Source organism: Dicentrarchus labrax, unplaced genomic scaffold (assembly GCF_905237075.1).
Source record: "Dicentrarchus labrax unplaced genomic scaffold, dlabrax2021, whole genome shotgun sequence".
Classification (NCBI taxonomy): Eukaryota; Metazoa; Chordata; class Actinopteri; family Moronidae; genus Dicentrarchus; species Dicentrarchus labrax.
In genome coordinates this window covers 27,348,832-27,366,455 of record NW_026136713.1, presented here as the reverse complement: position 1 = coordinate 27,366,455, position 17,624 = coordinate 27,348,832, and the positions used below count along the sequence as shown (strand labels likewise).

At 39.1% G+C, this 17,624-nt stretch overlaps 1 protein-coding gene across 2 annotated transcripts in view; it reads right to left on the bottom strand.

Annotated features, from left to right (window-relative positions):
* Window positions 1-17,624, bottom strand: part of pde6a (phosphodiesterase 6A, cGMP-specific, rod, alpha) — a 33,791-nt gene that overhangs the window by 4,227 nt on the left and 11,940 nt on the right. For both annotated transcript variants that reach the window (XM_051419854.1, XM_051419853.1), the window contains 15 exons: window positions 17,375-17,515; window positions 16,284-16,358; window positions 15,860-15,924; window positions 15,088-15,154; window positions 11,490-11,537; window positions 9,087-9,236; window positions 8,142-8,285; window positions 6,969-7,034; window positions 6,474-6,620; window positions 6,055-6,162; window positions 5,176-5,285; window positions 4,072-4,159; window positions 3,623-3,723; window positions 3,197-3,304; window positions 2,805-2,868 (listed from right to left, as the gene is read on the bottom strand). In XM_051419854.1, coding sequence (XP_051275814.1) covers window positions 2,805-2,868; window positions 3,197-3,304; window positions 3,623-3,723; window positions 4,072-4,159; window positions 5,176-5,285; window positions 6,055-6,162; window positions 6,474-6,620; window positions 6,969-7,034; window positions 8,142-8,285; window positions 9,087-9,236; window positions 11,490-11,537; window positions 15,088-15,154; window positions 15,860-15,924; window positions 16,284-16,358; window positions 17,375-17,515 — 1,482 coding nt within the window. The remainder of the gene's footprint in view (window positions 1-2,804; window positions 2,869-3,196; window positions 3,305-3,622; window positions 3,724-4,071; window positions 4,160-5,175; window positions 5,286-6,054; window positions 6,163-6,473; window positions 6,621-6,968; window positions 7,035-8,141; window positions 8,286-9,086; window positions 9,237-11,489; window positions 11,538-15,087; window positions 15,155-15,859; window positions 15,925-16,283; window positions 16,359-17,374; window positions 17,516-17,624) is intronic.

Genomic DNA, 17,624 nt, shown 5'->3' with positions numbered 1-17,624 from the left:
AGAATTTGTCTGTTTGGCTGCTGTTGACAACACAATACAACTATTATGGGTATTTGATCATCACTTCAACGGAGTACATAAACCTCTGCGGTCAAATTACATAGCAATCGAACAGAGCTGCTTCTTAACATTTTTGAGATTTCAATTCAATTTCAGAATCAGTTTTCAAATCTGAATGACAATATGTTGCATATGTATTCATTAACAGTGTCCAAGATGTTGTCTTTAAAAGGACCAGTGTGTAGGATTCAGTAGCATCTAGCGGAGAAGTTGCAGATATCTACAGCCAGTGTTTGGGTTATCCATTCTGGGCTACTGTAGAAACATGACGGTTCAACATGGTGGACATCGTAGAAGAGAGACACCCCCTAATGTAGAAAAAAAACAGCTCATTTAAGGTAGATATATCTGCCTAAATGTTACACACTGGACCTTTAAATTGTTTATTTTGTGCAACCAACATCCCTAAACCTAAAGATGTTAAATGCACAATGACATAAAACCGTAGCGAGTCCTGGAACCAGAAACCAGAAAGTTCTTGTACTTGTACTAATCTATCAGAAATCTTGTAGATATATTTTCCCTGCATTGACAAATTAATTAAGACTACCAATTTCAGAACTACATATTCCAACACAGGCTGTCATATACAATAGCAGCTGTTGGAGCAGAATTTTCCATTCGAGTGGGATTTTATCAAGCAGGATATCTTCCCGTGTATGTTGTTAAAATCATCCTATAAAGCTTTCACAACATCCCATAAACGAGAATCTTATTCACAGCTCACGAGGCAGTTTCAGGCTTTGTGTCTTGGTTAGATCAAAGCCAGTTTAGTCTGCCCTCACAAACCTTAAATGGAGCAACGTGAGATCTGATGAATAATATCTGAATTCTGTATTCAGGGTAGAAACCTCATTTTAGAAAGAGTTAGTCATCAAGCCAGTTTTGGGGAACAATTGCCATGAGGCTGGTGGGCCTGTGGACAGATATTCTGTATGCGTGGGAAGCGGAACTGAGGGAAAAATAAAATATCAGCCATAAAAATGTCAGCGGAATATTTTATCAAGACTAAAGCAGCTTGAGCTTTTGTCTCTCCCTAACATCTTAAAGAGGGCTGTCTATCATAAACACAAATCTGAGAGAATTTATTTGTACTTGATTCTTATGTCGGAATACGGCCATCTTATCAACTTAATTTACAAAGTAGAGCTACAGTATGTTAGAGACTCATTTTGCACCAACAGAGAATCTCTCTGGTTAAATTAAATTCTGGTATCGACTATCTGCAGGTCCCTGCACATGATCATCACCAAAACTGGAGTATGGAGGGTTTGGTATGACAGCTATGATATGTTATCACTGTATTCAGGGTGGAATTCACCTGTAAAAGGAAAGAATTAGTCATCAAACTACTTTTGGAGCACAATTCACAGGAGGGTGGCTGCTGCTGTAGATAGATGTTCTGGCAGTGTGTGTGGGATGTAGAGCTGACTCACCATGTGCAGACAAAGGTGAAATCCAACCAGAAATAAAATATCTGCCAAAAAAATAAAAAGTGGAATCTCCTAATTGGCAGCGGCTGTGCAATGCAGGAGGAGTAACAGAACTGAACTTGCTTTATTAATTAATATATAATAAGAATATGTTGCAGGTCTAACACTTGGTGTGGAAATAATGATTCTTGTTTGATATGATGGGCTGTTCTGTTCTATATCAGCATGTACAGAGTCAGTTCAGTAGATTAATTATAGTTGGATGTCATGTACTTCTGACTGATTTGGCAGTACCACCGCCACCGTGGCCTACTAGATGGCGCTCTGCAGCCCACTGGTTGAGAATGGCAGAGCTGGACTATTGTTCTTTTCTTAGACTTAGTCATGCTGGATAGATAATCATGAAAACCAAACCAAAGTTTAATTTCTCATTCACAGCGATAGACTTCTTTTACCCGGTGGAGTTATTATTATATAATATTAAAATATATTTTAAAAAAGTGTCCACCAACACACGTACACACACAGATTGGAACAAAATAAACAGAATAATGTATCTGGCCATGTCCCCTTCCACAAAATGGTAAATGTAGAACCGTTCTTTCTACTGAGTATATACCTACAGGGCAGCAGCCTGCTGGACAGGTGACTTTAATGGACAAACTTCTGCTACTGTCAAAGACATATAACAGATTATTATCTTTATCTTTTGCATCAAACACATTTACACAGCACTCAATGGCTGTGCTTTAAATCACCATTACTGATTTTATTATGGGTTCTATGTTGATGCAATTGCTATGAGTCACCAGCTTATGTGTGTGTACAAGAATATGAAGCAGGCACTACTGAAAAAGAACATATGTTCCCAGTCAATTGCAGACAAATAAAGGTAAAAAATGACCCTCCAGCAGCGGCTGTCGAGCAGCCAGAGACGCTTCCTGTTCATATTGATATGCCATGTGTGCAGGCTCGATGGCGATGTGTATATTACATAGTTAACTGAAATAAAATGCTGAGCCTGCCAGGTGGTGATGAGGGAAATGAAAAGCACCAAGTTGCTCTTGATGCATGAGGCCGTCAGGAGTCACTGCTGAACGCTGCTGAGAGAAATGGCAGCACTGACAAAATGTCATTCTCTGTCTACTTTATCACTGGTTCCCCTCTCACAGAGCCTCTCTCCTGGAGCCTGTGTACGAGTGTGTCTTATTGCTGTGACCGGCTGGATGTCATTGAGGCTGGAGTGTCATTTTACAACTACTACTGTGAAGTATGAAAAGGGCCTTGTGCAGAGATCACACAGGTGTGTACCTTGCTCTGAATCTCCCACGGTTTGGCGATGGCAGACAGATCACAGGCAGTCATCATCATGGCCCTGGAAACACAACACATGACTGAGATCTGTATGTCTGTATATCTCTGTTGGTAATAAATACCCCCCAAATTACCATCAACAGCTAGTAAGTTGAAGGATTTGGAGATCAACATAGAAGTGGTGGGTATCATTCACCCGTGTGCAACATTAAATAGACCAGCATATTGAAAATAATAATAAAACAAAAAAAACATGAGCATACTACACTAAGTTCAATAAAAGTAGTGTGTGTGTGTATGTGTGTGTGTGTGTGTGTGTGTGTGTGCGCGTGTGTGTGTGTGTGTGTGTGTGTGTGTGTGTGTGTGTGTGTGTGTGTGTGTGGGCCTACATGACAATCTCTTTGCGCGTGGTCTCCAGCATCATGTACTTGGTCCAGTCATTCCAGCTCTCGTAGGTCTTGGACTGGTCCACGATCTTCTGGAACATCGTCCTCTTCCTGCACAGAAACACAACAGGACTGTAATACAGAGACACTATCTTTATCACGTGTTTTTTTTACAAGGCATTAGGGATAAATGTTTCTACAGATTCTTGACTTGATGTTGGTGGGTGGGGCAAACTACATGTGGAGTAAGGAGTGTGCCAAAATAATCCACCAAGTTGTTTCCTTCCAAAATCAATTTATGAAGTCACTCATTATATTTTTATTAGAATTCTGTTAAAAAACTGAAAACTATAATTTTTTTATTAAATGTGCCACTCAATTTGTTTGATCAATAAATAGCTGTGTTCATGTATCTGCCATTGTACTGACTTGAAGTAGAGAGCCAGGTCAGTGGCGATAATAGCGATGTCCATGAGGTGGATGACAGTGTCGTGCTGACGGCGGTTCAGATTCTGATAAATGTTCAACGACTGAAACAAGAGGAAGTGAAAAAAAAAAGTCACGTCAAACTATGAAAAACAGGAACAGCAGGTAGTACATGGGTATATGTCTGTGTGTGTGGCTGCAGCTCCCATAAGCACGGCAAAGACTTGTTGAATGGTCATCATTTTAATTTAAGTTTCCTTTTTTCCCCCCTCACTGAGACACTAGTCTAGCTAAGAGAGGGGTGGGCCTTCAGTTCTTCATATGTATTGCAGCGCTGTTGTGTTGCATTGCTTTACTTTGTACAGGTGTTCAGGAGCTAATGTGTCCACCCTGTATGCATGTACGTGTGAGTGTGTGTGTGTGTGTGTGTGTGTGTGTGTACTGCGGCATACTTCATCTCTCAGCAGAGTCTTGCCAGTCTCCAGATGGTGCCTTTCCAAGATGGAGGAGCCGTGAAGCTTCGCCAGAGGATTACCAGACCTGGAAACACACACGCACGCACGCACACACACACAGAGTATGTTGGGAGGTTACACTGTGATAAATCATGCATGTTAAACACAGGGTGGGCCTGGCCTGCTGTGTCTGCGGCTAATGGCGGCTCTCATTAGCTCATCCATCAGCAGGTGGAGCAGAGCAGCTGGAGGTGTTTCTGCTCAATATCAGCTCATTGATGTTCTCCGTGTGTGACGTTACCTTCACCTAAAAGGCTGAGATCAGCTCGCCTGTATACAGGAGGAGTGGCTGTTGTCACTTTGAGTCAATTAAAACAGCCTCAGTCTGATTTCGAAAATGAGAGAAAGAAATTGGGTCATGGCAGCAGTTAGTAATAAATAAAACCATATTTGTAATGTATCATGCTGTTTATGTCTAATCACGGTCTGCTTTGATTTTAGGGAGTTTTTTCCAATCTGACATATTTTTTCCTTTTTTTGATTATATTCGATTCATAGTTTGACTTGGACTGACTACTTAAAGTTCACCTATTAAACTTCAAGATTTAGACGCCTGCTATATTATATATCTAGTGATTGCTCTCACTAACCAAAGAGAAATCCCTTATGGGATAATACTACATACAGGTACTGCATTGTGTTAACTCTTTGTTTGAACTTCTTTGTACTCAGCGCGCCTCAGCAACATTTATGTTCTCGTTTCCCTGAAGCTTCAGTGTTCTCAGACTGGTTCTTATATTTCCAATTTGATGAATCCCAAGAGCCTATAATGCATCAACAGTTACAAATTGAAGCTAAATTAATATAGCTTTAAAGAAACAACCACAAATAAATTTTAATAAAAAAATAATCTAAGTACAAACAAATATAACCAAGACATATAGCCGTTTTATGTTTTACATAAATTCAAAGTAATCGACTTATCCTCCTGCAGTTGGGCTGTGTAGGCATCAAACATGTCCACTTACAGCTGATTAAACCACATGCTGACACTCCCCCTCCACCCCTGTGTCCCCCTTTCCTCCCCGCTGAAGCTCTTACTTTAGCTGGTAGAGGTTGTTGGTTCCTCTGTGGTCGATATCGTGGCAGAAGCCAGCAGTCACCATGGCCATACACTCCAGATCTGTGTAGTAACGCTTCAGGTCACCTGTCTAAAAACACAAACACACACAGTAGACAGGTAGGTATATACACAGATATTATCACTAATGCATGCCATGGCAGTACACAAACATACTTTTTTGTTTTATGATCATCTGCGTGTTAGAATTACTGGTTTTGTCGGTGGAGTCTGGTGGGCTGTAGCACACAGTTCTTTTAGTCTGAGATACCGTGTTCTAGTGCAACATCCCGGAGCAGGATTTCATATATATAACCTTTAATGATTTATGCTATGGGGTTTCATCTCCAAAAGGAAGGTGAGCAATACATGTCCATACACACAGACAGACAGACAGACAGACAGACAGACAGAGGTTAACCAGGTTTCCCAGCAGGGTCTGTATGTGTATAAACAATAAGGACACTCACTGGTTTTCTTATTAATGGACAGTTCAGGCTACGCTGCCTCACTTTGCATTTACAGACACACTTCATTATCTCCCTCATTTACACACAAACAGATAAACATACATATACACAGCGAAGAGCATGATCACACATACAGTACACTCCAGAGGACTACACAAGGAACGAAAGAGGAGGAGAAAGAACGTTTATTACTCAGAGAGAGGAGGAGGACGAACAGGAAAGATGAAAGATGAGGAGATGTGAAGAGGAGGGGGAGAAGAGTGGGTTTACTGGAGAGAGGTGGAAGAAAAGATTGAGAGCAGGAGGTGAAGGATTGATGGGTACTTAGGGAGAAGAGGAAGATGGAAGGACAGCGGTGTGGAAGAGTGAGTCAGTTTGTGTGTGTCTGACCATCAGCAGGGTGAACATGGTCTGTCCGACGTTGAATCCGTGTCTCCAGTTGTGGTAGGTGATACACCGGTAGCCTTTACTGAGAGAGTACATGAACCTCACCAGGACCTGACACACACACACACACACACACACACACACACACACACACACACACACACACACACACAGACAGTACTTTTAGTCTGCTAATGCTAACTTATTGCTCTACAGCATCGGTCTAAATCTACTGTTTGGCACTTTTTAGTCAAAGCATCCGTTTAATGTATTGCAAAACTTATAACAGGAGCTTCCAACAACCGCTTTGAAATTGCAGCTCTTTGAGATATATAACACATGGATTCATTTAGCAAACGTTAGAAAAACATGAACATCACGCGATCCTAACCATCCAATTAATGAACTAACCAAGAACCCACCTCTCTGGGAATGTGAAACTTGTCCACCACTTTCAGTTCGTAGTACATCTTGATGCCGCATTTCACAAGGTCCAGTTCACTGTGTTCAAAGTCACAGAAGTGAAACTCTAAGATCTCAGATTTCTTAGAGTTCGGCAAGACCTCCGACTGTGGACAGAGATGGACAAATGTGTGTCAATTTAGAATTTATATTTTTGCAATCATTTTGTCAGACCTTAGTGTGTCACCTAGAGTGAATACTTTTTAAAAATACTTTTTTTCTCATATTGAAGTGGAAGCGTGGAAAAGTTAGAACCCTTGCAGTATAACCAAGAGGTCACAGGTTTAATGTTTGAGGTTTAAAATGTTACAGTCTGTCCTCAACTTTCCTGACATGGTGGTGTGTACTTTATAACCAATTTCACACTCCCACTTTTTTCTTCCCACCTTCAGGGAATCATGTTGCATCAGGGGAAATGTATTTTTGCACAAACTGGTTGTTTTGTTGTTGTTTACCAGAATCTCTTGGAGCTCCTCTTCCTCGCACTCATCCGGTTCCTTCCCCCATCTCTCCCTGGTGTTCTAGGGAAAACACACATCATCAACTCTCACCTTGGATGAAATGGTTCAGCATCAATCACCTGACTCCTGATCTAAGGTCAAACCAGGTCATCTCTCTGCTTTTGTTCTCAGTCTCTCTCTCTGTCCACTGACAAATCACCTCATAGAACATTTGACAGCTTATTTCAGTTTATAAACGATGCTCACCCTCCTGTTTATATCATCCACATCAACCAAATGGTTTGAAACCGACTGGTTTTAATCTGTCTAGCCCAAATATCAAAGGATAAAGCAAGGCACGGATGCTGCAGGCTTGGGAATAGGTCTTCTCTTTCTCCCTTTATAGTTATAAATACATTTTTCATCTCATCCTTGGAGCACTTTGGAGTGTGGTTTGTATTTCATTTCCAAAAAACCCTACTGTCCCTAATTTGAATATTAAAATAACTTAACATTTTCCATTCAAGGTGTTACTTTGCTGAAATTTGAATCAATAAAAAGGTGAAGATCAGACTTAATTGGACAAAACTACATAGTACTAAATAAAGTACAAGCATCTGGCTGGCAAACCACTATCATCAAATTAAACAGTTTCTTCCTTGGCCCATTTCAAACTTGTTTTGCATTAACATTTTCATTACTTCAGTTCATAGGGGAAATGAGCATTTAGATATGCCTGTTGTCAGTGTAACCACTTTCACATATTTTAGAAACCTCAAGAGGCCAAGTAAAGAAAATAAATATTCTAACTTGTGTAAAGTTATAGCCTAATGTTTTATGTTGGTCAAAATGGTTTTTCAAAGGGCTTCATAGTTACTGCCAAAAATACAATTATGTGGGAATTATCTAAATCCTTGACTTTTGAAAATATTCTGTATCTTCTAGCAGAATTGAAACATACAGAATAACAGCACAAAACACCCTTACGGAAGCTTCAATGCATATTAGCTTTACAAAAAAAATATTTAAATATATATTTAAAAAAAATGTATACACACACATACACACGTATATATATATATATATATATATATATATATAAAACACACACATACATATATATATATATATATACAGATTGATATATTTGAATTTGCAGTGTTTTGGTAGAACTATTTATTTACTAACCAGAACGTTCTGGATTTCATCCTTGCGACACTTGATGTGGTACATCACCATGTCCTGGAAGATGTCCTTCCTGTTCTCCAGTTTGTTCATCTTGTCGTACGTGTCGGGGTTCAGCATTGACCAGCCCAGGAACTGGGTAAGAGACTGAACACAGGGGTGTGTGTGAGTTAATAGCCTATTACTGGTGGAAGGTGTGTTAAAAAAATAAATAATTAAAATAAAAATGTAGGTGACACTCTTTCTTTCTGTTCAGCCATTACTGCTCGAGCTAACTGCCTTCTTTAGTCCAAAACCAAGTGAAAACACATGCATTACACTTCCTGCTAGTGGTGGAAAAAGTTCAGATCCTTCATTTTAGTAAAAGAAGCAACAGCACAATGCAGAAATGTCCTGCTTTTAAATCTTTGATAAAAATGTATTAAAGTATTATCAGAAGAACATACTTGAAGTAAAAGGACGTATTTTTATTGACTTAGCATTTTAATGATGCAACATCAAGATGATTCAAGCACATCCTGCTGGACTTTAAAAGTCCATCGTGTTTTGGATGTTGATCATATGTTTTGTATGCAGAATCTTAATCTGGAGTATGAATTTAGTTCCTCAAAATTGTACTTAACTAAAACTTGAGTTCAACAATTTGTTAAAACATCCAATCTGAAAGCAGAAGTGGATTCTGTTCAAATCATTTTTGTGGTATAGCAATTATTGAATAACTCATATTGTTGTGTTATGTTCCTAAAACTACTCTGATTTTAAGGAAGAGTCGAAAACTGTCACGTTGTGTATTTGAACTACTGTGAGGCAGATGCAGAGAAACTTCAGTAAAAAGCCTCCAGGCCCAATGGTAAATAATGCAGACGCTCTGAATGGCCCGAGTGTATTTATAAACCAGTGACTCAGTGCTGCCACACACACGGACACACATACACACACAGCCTGTACCTCCATCAGTGTTTCGTCCATTTCATCGAAGGGTTTCCCATCCTTCCTGTTATAGAACGTGGCCACACCCACTATCTCTTCTTTCTTGTTGACGATTGGCATAGACAGGACGTTCTTAATGGTCCAGCCGGAGTCGTCCAGAGGCTCTTTCTGCACACGTACGCGCGCACGCACACACACACACACACACACACACACACACACACACACACACACACACACACACACACACACACACACACACACACACAGTTCAACATGCTTTATCTCAATCCCTATAAATCAGAATATTCTTCATCTGCACTGTTGCCCTGAATATGACAGTAATATGGACCTCTCTTTCCTCGTATTTCGATTTTCCACTGACGATTCTTTCATCATGATAGCAGAAAGCAGAAACCCTACGGAACGGTAATATGACCTTCTACATTCAGGGAAAATGTGAAAGAGAATCAATAATTCACCTGCTCACTGCCCCTAAAAAACATCCTGCAGCTGCAGTTGTTGTACCCTCACTTTAAAATGGGCGCTTGGTGAACTATTGCTGCATTTTAGCTTCATCACAGAGAAGTGTTTGGTTTTTTTAAGTAAAAACATAGCATAGCTAAAATACTGAATGAAAACTATCGTGTAGTCAAGATATTATTAAAAAATATATATATATATTTAAATTACAAATCAAACGAATTACATCAAGGGCTTTACAAAGTAATATCAAGCAACACATCCAGCAGCGGAAAAGAAGGAAAAAGAGCAGAGGTTCTAAAAATAGCAGAGAGACAAAGACTGGAGGCTTCTTTGAGAGGAACAGTTCAGTGTTCATTCAGAAAAAACACAGAGATAAAATGCACACAGTGTGTCTCACATCTATTCTACATACTAACTCTGAGCAGGTTTCGAGCTTATAGTATAGTCACACTGGAAATGGGACACAATTTGATGCACAAAAGTGGAGGAGCTGTTCACAGCTGGAGACAGCTGAAATATCCTCATACTCATCATCAAATATTCAAAATGTACAGTTTGTTGGCCATATTATATCATTTCATGTTAGTCAGAAAATGGTATATTTCTTGTATACTTAGTGCTCAGACAGTATAGAATAGTGTGTATAATTAGCATGTAGTACATACATACTGCATAGAATTAGTATGTAGTATGGATTTGAGACATGCCAACAGATTGATTTCTTACAGCCAGAGAAGCAGATAGACCAGAAAGCAAAACAGCAACATACAGGCCTACTGGGTTAACACAAGCCGTACCCTTCCTTAGCATGCTCATGAGACAAGTTACAACACATCATCACAAAATAACTCCCGTATCCCGATGAACCTCACACTGAGATCAAAGTGTGGAAGAGAAGAGGTGGGTTTTCATGTTAACATTCAGACACTTATTGCAGAGCAGAACCAGGATCGATGTATGAGCTGAGACAATTGCTTCCACTGTATCAGGAACAGAGTATAATAAGGATAAATACAATGAACCCTTTATGGCCCTCAGGAAACTCATTTCAACAATGGAGAGCAGAGAATGAGGAACAGTCAGGACTGTATGGCAGAATTGTTCCTTTTAATTGTTCCTGGTGGTCTCTTATGGTACATGAGAGCTCATTATAAAGCTAAGTTAGTTTTTTTTTAAATACATTATTTCAACATATTCGGTTCTAGTTTTATTCACATTTCTCAAGAGTAAAGGCTCACACATAATGCAATTACTGTAATCTGACTGAAAAATGCTAATGTCATCTACTACTTTAAAAGAAATCTGAATACACATAATAAGCAAAATTGCTCTCTTATCTCACAGCAACAACTGGTGTTAATGTGCAAGAAGGTGAAGCGGGGCGGTACTGAATGTATTCTTTCCCAGATAAATACATGTAGAAGAAGAAATAATATAGATCGAAATAGGTGGTTGTGGTAATCATATTTGTTTGTCGCTTCGGACAAAAGCACTTTCTGAGTAAATTCATGTCAATGCATATTGCAGTTTAAAATGACTTATTAGATTACTTTATTATAAACTTGTTTTTAAAAGTAAGTTTTGTTTTACCTTTCCTGGCAGAAAGAAATGTTTCAGCTACTGTACCTTGAGCTCACTTATCAATTATGGCTTCTCTCAAATTAAGAGAGGCGAAAGCGTGGTATTGATTCTAATACTCCCCACTTACAATGAAAAACATTCAACAAACAGGAATCATTCAGAAAGAAATTAAGCTGATGGACTGGATGAAATACTGATGTTTGGTGTTTTACCAAGACGTTCAAACTGTTGCTTTATTGATTTTGTTTTTATCTTCCTAGTCTCTTAAACTGAGTGGTTGGTTGTTGTTTTTTGATGTTTCCCCTTACCGGTAATTAAAAAACACACAAAACAAGAAAGTCGTAGCCGTCCTACCTGGAAGTTGAAAAAATCATCCTCAGCTGTATTCATTATGTTGCAAATCTGTTGAAAAAGGAGAATCAAAAGACAAAGTTGAGGATGATGAATATTATAGAAAAACACTAATGTTTAGACGACGAATATGAAACTGAAATGATTTCACAATGTAATGTATGTGCGTTACTAAAAGAACAGGTCATCAGGTTTGGATGGAATATGAGAATTGGCTAAAAGAAGAGGAAATCTTTGTTCTCATGTTATCATGTGATAAACTTCACTGTCACTTGAAGGACCACATGTTCATATGTCACTTTCAGGAGTTGAAATTCTTTATTGCTCCACAGCGAATCCATTCAAAACCCCTTGTGTCACATCCAGAACCATTAGTGCCAATCTGACGTGTCCTTTCCCCTCAATTTATGGAAAGGTGGCTCTGTGGAGAAATGAAGTTTTCACCTCTTACATGATGTAGAAGAGGAAAAAAAGAAGACGAGGGAGGAAAGATGATGCAGAGCTGAAAAATTGTAGGTGCCAAAGACGATGAAAGGACGAGACAGGAGGAGGACAGACGGGATGATGCAGAAGGAGGGATAGATGGATGAGCGACGGCAGGCTCAGCGGTTTGGGAAAAGCACACTGTGATTAATTACAACGGCTGCAGAAATTACAATTATACATCATAGCAGCGTGTGGCTGAGCACTTTTCTTTTCCACAACTGTGTGCACACTGACAACTGTGTAATAAGGCCTAATGGCGTTCTGCTCATCTGACCACCCACAGCTTCCACTGAACATATTTGGTAATAAAGATATTTTAAAAGGACACTGGTTTTACATGGACTCTTGCACAGCAGAAAAGGAAGTTGTTCTCTAAAAGTCAGAGTGAGAAATGAGGTGGAATTTAGTTCCAAGTTAAAAGTTTTGGTCGAATCGAGCCACACTCTGTGATTTTGAAAACATATTCAATCAGTCAAATAATGCTGGATTTTAGAGACTTTTGCCTGTGAGCCATACTTGTGCTCACAATGGGTGATTAGCTGAAGATGAGCTGTCAAAGATATGAATAGAACTGAATGGATCAAACAATCTCACCATCCTTAATCTCACGCAATTTCCATTAATATACGCTGGACTAAATCGGACAAGATACACCAAATTAATATTTGAAGTTAAAGCTTTAAACCACATGAACTGATGTAAATCATCTGGATGCTGCTTTGCCAGTAATTAGTCCCTCCAGGATCTTGTGGAGGTTTTTATTACTTCATTTATAATTACACACCAGACTGACTATGTTTGTATTTCTAGCTGCAGTTGTTGGAAGTTGTTTTAAAGAGTGCACTGAGAATAATAACATGTCAAATATTGAATCGAGAGTAGAGATGATTTAAGTAGGAGTCTGAGTCAGTAGCCGCTAACTTGTGCAGTTAGCTAGTCAGAAAGGTCAACCCTTTATCAAGGCTTTAATATAAACGTAGTACTTTCCAACAGGGTCAGCTAGTTCCATAACCCAGATGCTTGGTTTAAGCCATTAGACCAGAGATGGGTTAGTTCTTGGAACTGTAAAAGATGGTTTGACAAAAAGGAGCCTGGTCAAAGCAATAACCTTGGAGAAAGTGCTGCCTGAGAGAATTTCTATAGAAACAACCTCATCCTCAATGTAGTTTCAAAGAAGTTGGAGTGTGGAGTTTAAGCTTTATGTGTATTTGACTTTGAGTCATTAAAGTGATTCTAAATTGGCACCTTTCCAAACTGCCTCTCTTTTGTAGAACAAAACGCACCAAGTTTTCCCAAATATTGGAAGGGAGAGATTGGATAAATATGGCTTACAGCTCGTCTACACAAGTGTACTTTTATGCTCCAAATCTATTTTCTTCCATTTTACACGTAATTACAGTCAGTGATTGTCTATTTGGCTCTGAGTACTGCCAAAACACAGTTGACCTACACACAGAGCCTGAATGCATCACATGCAGTCTCAACAGTGATAATTCCTAAAGGACTCACTAATAGATGTTCACAGTTGGACATTCATTTGTTGTAGCACAGTGTTTCTCAAAGCCTCGCATTTCAAGGACCTTAAGAGGTACTGTATACATCATTTATTACTATTACGAATACAACTTTTCTTTATGATCCTACCTAGAGCATCTCTGACCATACATTTCTTTTTTTGGATCGACTATCTCCAAACTAAAACGTTCGTTGAACTCCCTGCAGGTTGGATACGATCAAAGCAGAACATGATTCAAATCTGTAAATGACTTGTTTGATCAAATCTGCTGTAAATTGGCCAAAAGATTCTGTCTTGTATCACCTGCGTGATTGTCAAGACAGGTTGTTATTACTATACTCAGAGTTCCCACTCTTTTAAAAAAATCATTTTCCTGGACCTTTCTAGGACATTTTATTCTTGGCATTACAGGAAAGCACTTGCTCACTCTCTAAATTTCCAGGTTTTTCATGTTTTTAAGGATACGTGAGAACCCTGTACACTGAAGTGTATCACTGACAGAGTTTGTGTTCAACCTGCCCACTGGTCATTCATTCACTATTCATTTGTTGTTTCATTTCTACTTGTTTGGGCTCCAGCTGTTGTTGAAAGGTTATGTTCAAAACTCTCAGTCATCGTGTATCCATGTGACGTGTGAACTCATTGTAACTTAAGAATGTAAATGTGACTGCTAGATTCATACATTATCTGATTAGAGTTCTTGCCCTATTTGGTCTGATTTAGGGTTAGTTAGACATCCACAACAATGAGATAGAATGCTACAGCCTAAAGCTGCTCACTCTGTGGAGTTTTCTATTAAACAAACTAAAGTTAGGTTTTACTGTCATGGTTGCTCACCAAAACATACTGTATCACTGAGGTCCAACAAATGTGTCAACTTCCTCTTAAAACATTTTCAAACTTGATATTTTAAATCCAGCATTGTTTACATCCACATGTCTAACTGTAGGTCTTCTTCTTCCCTGCCTTTGCTGGCACACTGCAACATATCTTGGTGTGTTACTGCCACCTGTTGAGTGGAATAGTGTACACCTTTGGTAAGACTGTGTATCGCCGGTATCGATGGCTCCATGGCACTACTAGAGGTGTAAAACTTCACAGGGAAGTTTAAAGATGCCACATGGAATTGAATTTAATTTACATGAGCATCAACCTAACACAGCTTTCAATGCTACAATTCAAATCTCTCAGCAGTCTAAATATTTCTGAAAGTTTGTTTCTGTGCAATGCCGTGACATACCCAAAGCAATGTTGTCAGTGCCATGCAATGAAACAGAAATATTTATTTGCTGACGTTCATCATGTTGTTGTAGGAGCTAGTCTGACTTTCAAACAGCATAGTGGGAAATAAGGTTGTGGAGTTCAGGTTTGATACCCAACACAATTTTTTGCATTTTATTTTGCACTCCTCAAACATTAATTAATGTAATGTTATGGTGTGACAAACATGTAAAAATGCTGCGTGAATCTTGTGATGCTGCTAGATAATTCAGGCATAGTGCGAGAATGTTCTTGTGACACAAGCTGGATTTGAGAGTTTATGTTCATTTCACAACACTGTGTGAGCAAATCAAAAGGAAGAGAACAACAGACACTGACCAGTCCAGTCTCTGCTACGTAGGTTGGTAACCCGCTAACCAGGACCCAGTGATCTGGTGTGGGGTTCCTGAGGGTGCACAGAGCATTACAAGCAGAAATTCAATTGTTATAATAATCATCTTTAACAACAAACAAGAAAACAAAATAATGAAGTACATTACTTTCCTATTCAGTATTAACAGAAATGTGACTCTGCAGAGATGAACCAAATTATTGAACTTAAATAATGCATAAGTACTTTACACAGGTGAGATTATTCTGCAGTGAAATGTTTGGACAGTAGTTATTACTGTTTACAAGAGCAGCGACGTAAGATAACAGAAAAAACAACACAAGATCAGAATGTCTTCAAGAAACATGAATACGCCTGGCCTCAGTGGTTCCGTTTTTTAATCTTTTATTAGGTAAAATGTACATCATGTTTGGTTTTGTTAGGGAGGAAGAAGCAACATTAGTATCCTGTTGCTATCCCTCTGATAACCAACCAAACAAACACCTCAAAGGTGCCCTGTGGAGTATTATGTTTACACCTAGTGTTACTCAATAAAACTCATTGCGTGTGTGTGCATGTGGAATGCATTTCCTTTCTCATAAAACATTTGCAAAGCCAATTTTTCTTAGAACTTTGAAACCTGCATTGTTTACATCCATGGCTCACTGTCTTTCCTGTCTTTGTGGTGAAATGCTATGTTTATTGGCATGTTATGGCACCCTGTAGATCGTGCACGTGCACAAGAAGAAATTGCTTCACTGGACCTGTGTTGTGACTTACGGTATGACTTTGATGTCCTCTTTGCCATGTAGGATGTAGTCAATCAGTTTGTAGAAGATAATTTCCTTGAAAAGACACATAGCAGAAAAATTAGAAACATTGTCTGGAGAAAGAAATCTGAATTTTGGTCCTTTCAAATGCACACAGGGAACTGTACAGCATGCATAGATTATCATGTCACATTGCCCATGTTCTCTATCTAAAAGTAAACTGAGATACCTATTCATCTAGAATCATGACTATGGTCCTGGGAGCATACATTTAATCTCAGCAGGGATCAAGGAACACACACAACAAAACAGTATTCATCCTCTGTGACCAAAAAATACTCTTCTTGTGGATAAGTGACAGTCAGACATTTTGACCTGATGTTGACACCAGAGTGAATGAGCAGTAGTAGTAGCAGTGGTCCATATTTCCTCACCCTGCCATCAGGAGTTTTGGGTCCATCATACGGAGGAACTTCTCCCATCAGAACTGGCCACAGGTCAAAGAACTCCTATACACACAGACAGAGACAGAGAAAACAAGATTTAGAGTGATACAACATAGACGATACGGCTGCTTGTGTTGTTTCATTATTTAGATGCACTTACTGTACACAGCCAACACCACCATTCTGCCTGAAAATGCTAATGCCAGCAGCCTCTTAGGAGTGTGTAATATTTTTCGTTCTGTCTTCAAAAAGTGCACAGTTTCCAAAAAAACGTGTTCAAAGCTGAGCTACTAGTTTTGTTTGTTCTTAAGTATTTTTTTCATGAAATCCAGTGTTGTTACCAGACAGCCATCTGTGCAGGCAGACAACATGTGTTTGTTCTCAGATAGCAGGTGTTAGGAATCAACTGGCAGCTGCTTGTAATTAGATGACAGCCACAGCCAATAAGTAGTATTTATGACAGTATGTTGGTTATCACAAATACATGGGGATTGTACCGCACTGATCAAAAGATAGTTTTAAGTATTATTTCTTTCACTGGCACAAGGGATTAAAGCAGAAAACTAGATCGAGACAGAGAAATTGTGCAGATTAGAGAAAGAAAGCCCACAGGAGTTTCTGAAAATATCTCTTCCCAAAAGAGGAGAAACAGAAACAGGTCTTATCAAAACTCAGTTGAGATGAGAATGCTACAAAAACAGTGGTGCATAATTAATAAGCAATGGATGCACTCACTTAAAATGTAACTATACTGTAATATACAGTGGCTCCATTTTATTTTTGGATGTCAAGGTTCCAGGATTTTGTGAAACCAAGCCCTGTTGCGGCAGTCAGCCCTTTTAAAACAATAATAAAGGCCTAATAAAGATTCTTGCTCCTAGTTTGTCTACGGAGACTTTATTTAGATGACCTGTTCCCTTAACCTGCAAATGGCAACAAATTCTGATATTTAAGTGTAAATATGCAACCGATCTGAAACAGTGTAGCACAGATAGTGATCTACAAACACTGGATTCATTGTTTCTGTTTGTTTCCCAGCTTATCCTTGACTGTGGGTGTGTGTATCTATGGTAACCCACCTTGGTCTTGGTCATGTCCAGCAGACCCACAGAGTAACGGTCACAGTTGAGGAAAGCTCTGACTGTGTACAAGGCCTTGTGGAACTGCCTCTCTATGTCTGTCAGCTCTTCAAACACCTTGCTGGCTGACCACAGCAGCACCTGCACAGTAGAATACAACAACAACAACAAAACCACAGCTTCACACCACAAGATTTAACTTCTCCTCCAATACAACACTGTTTCTCTTACTTGCCTCCAACTTATCTTT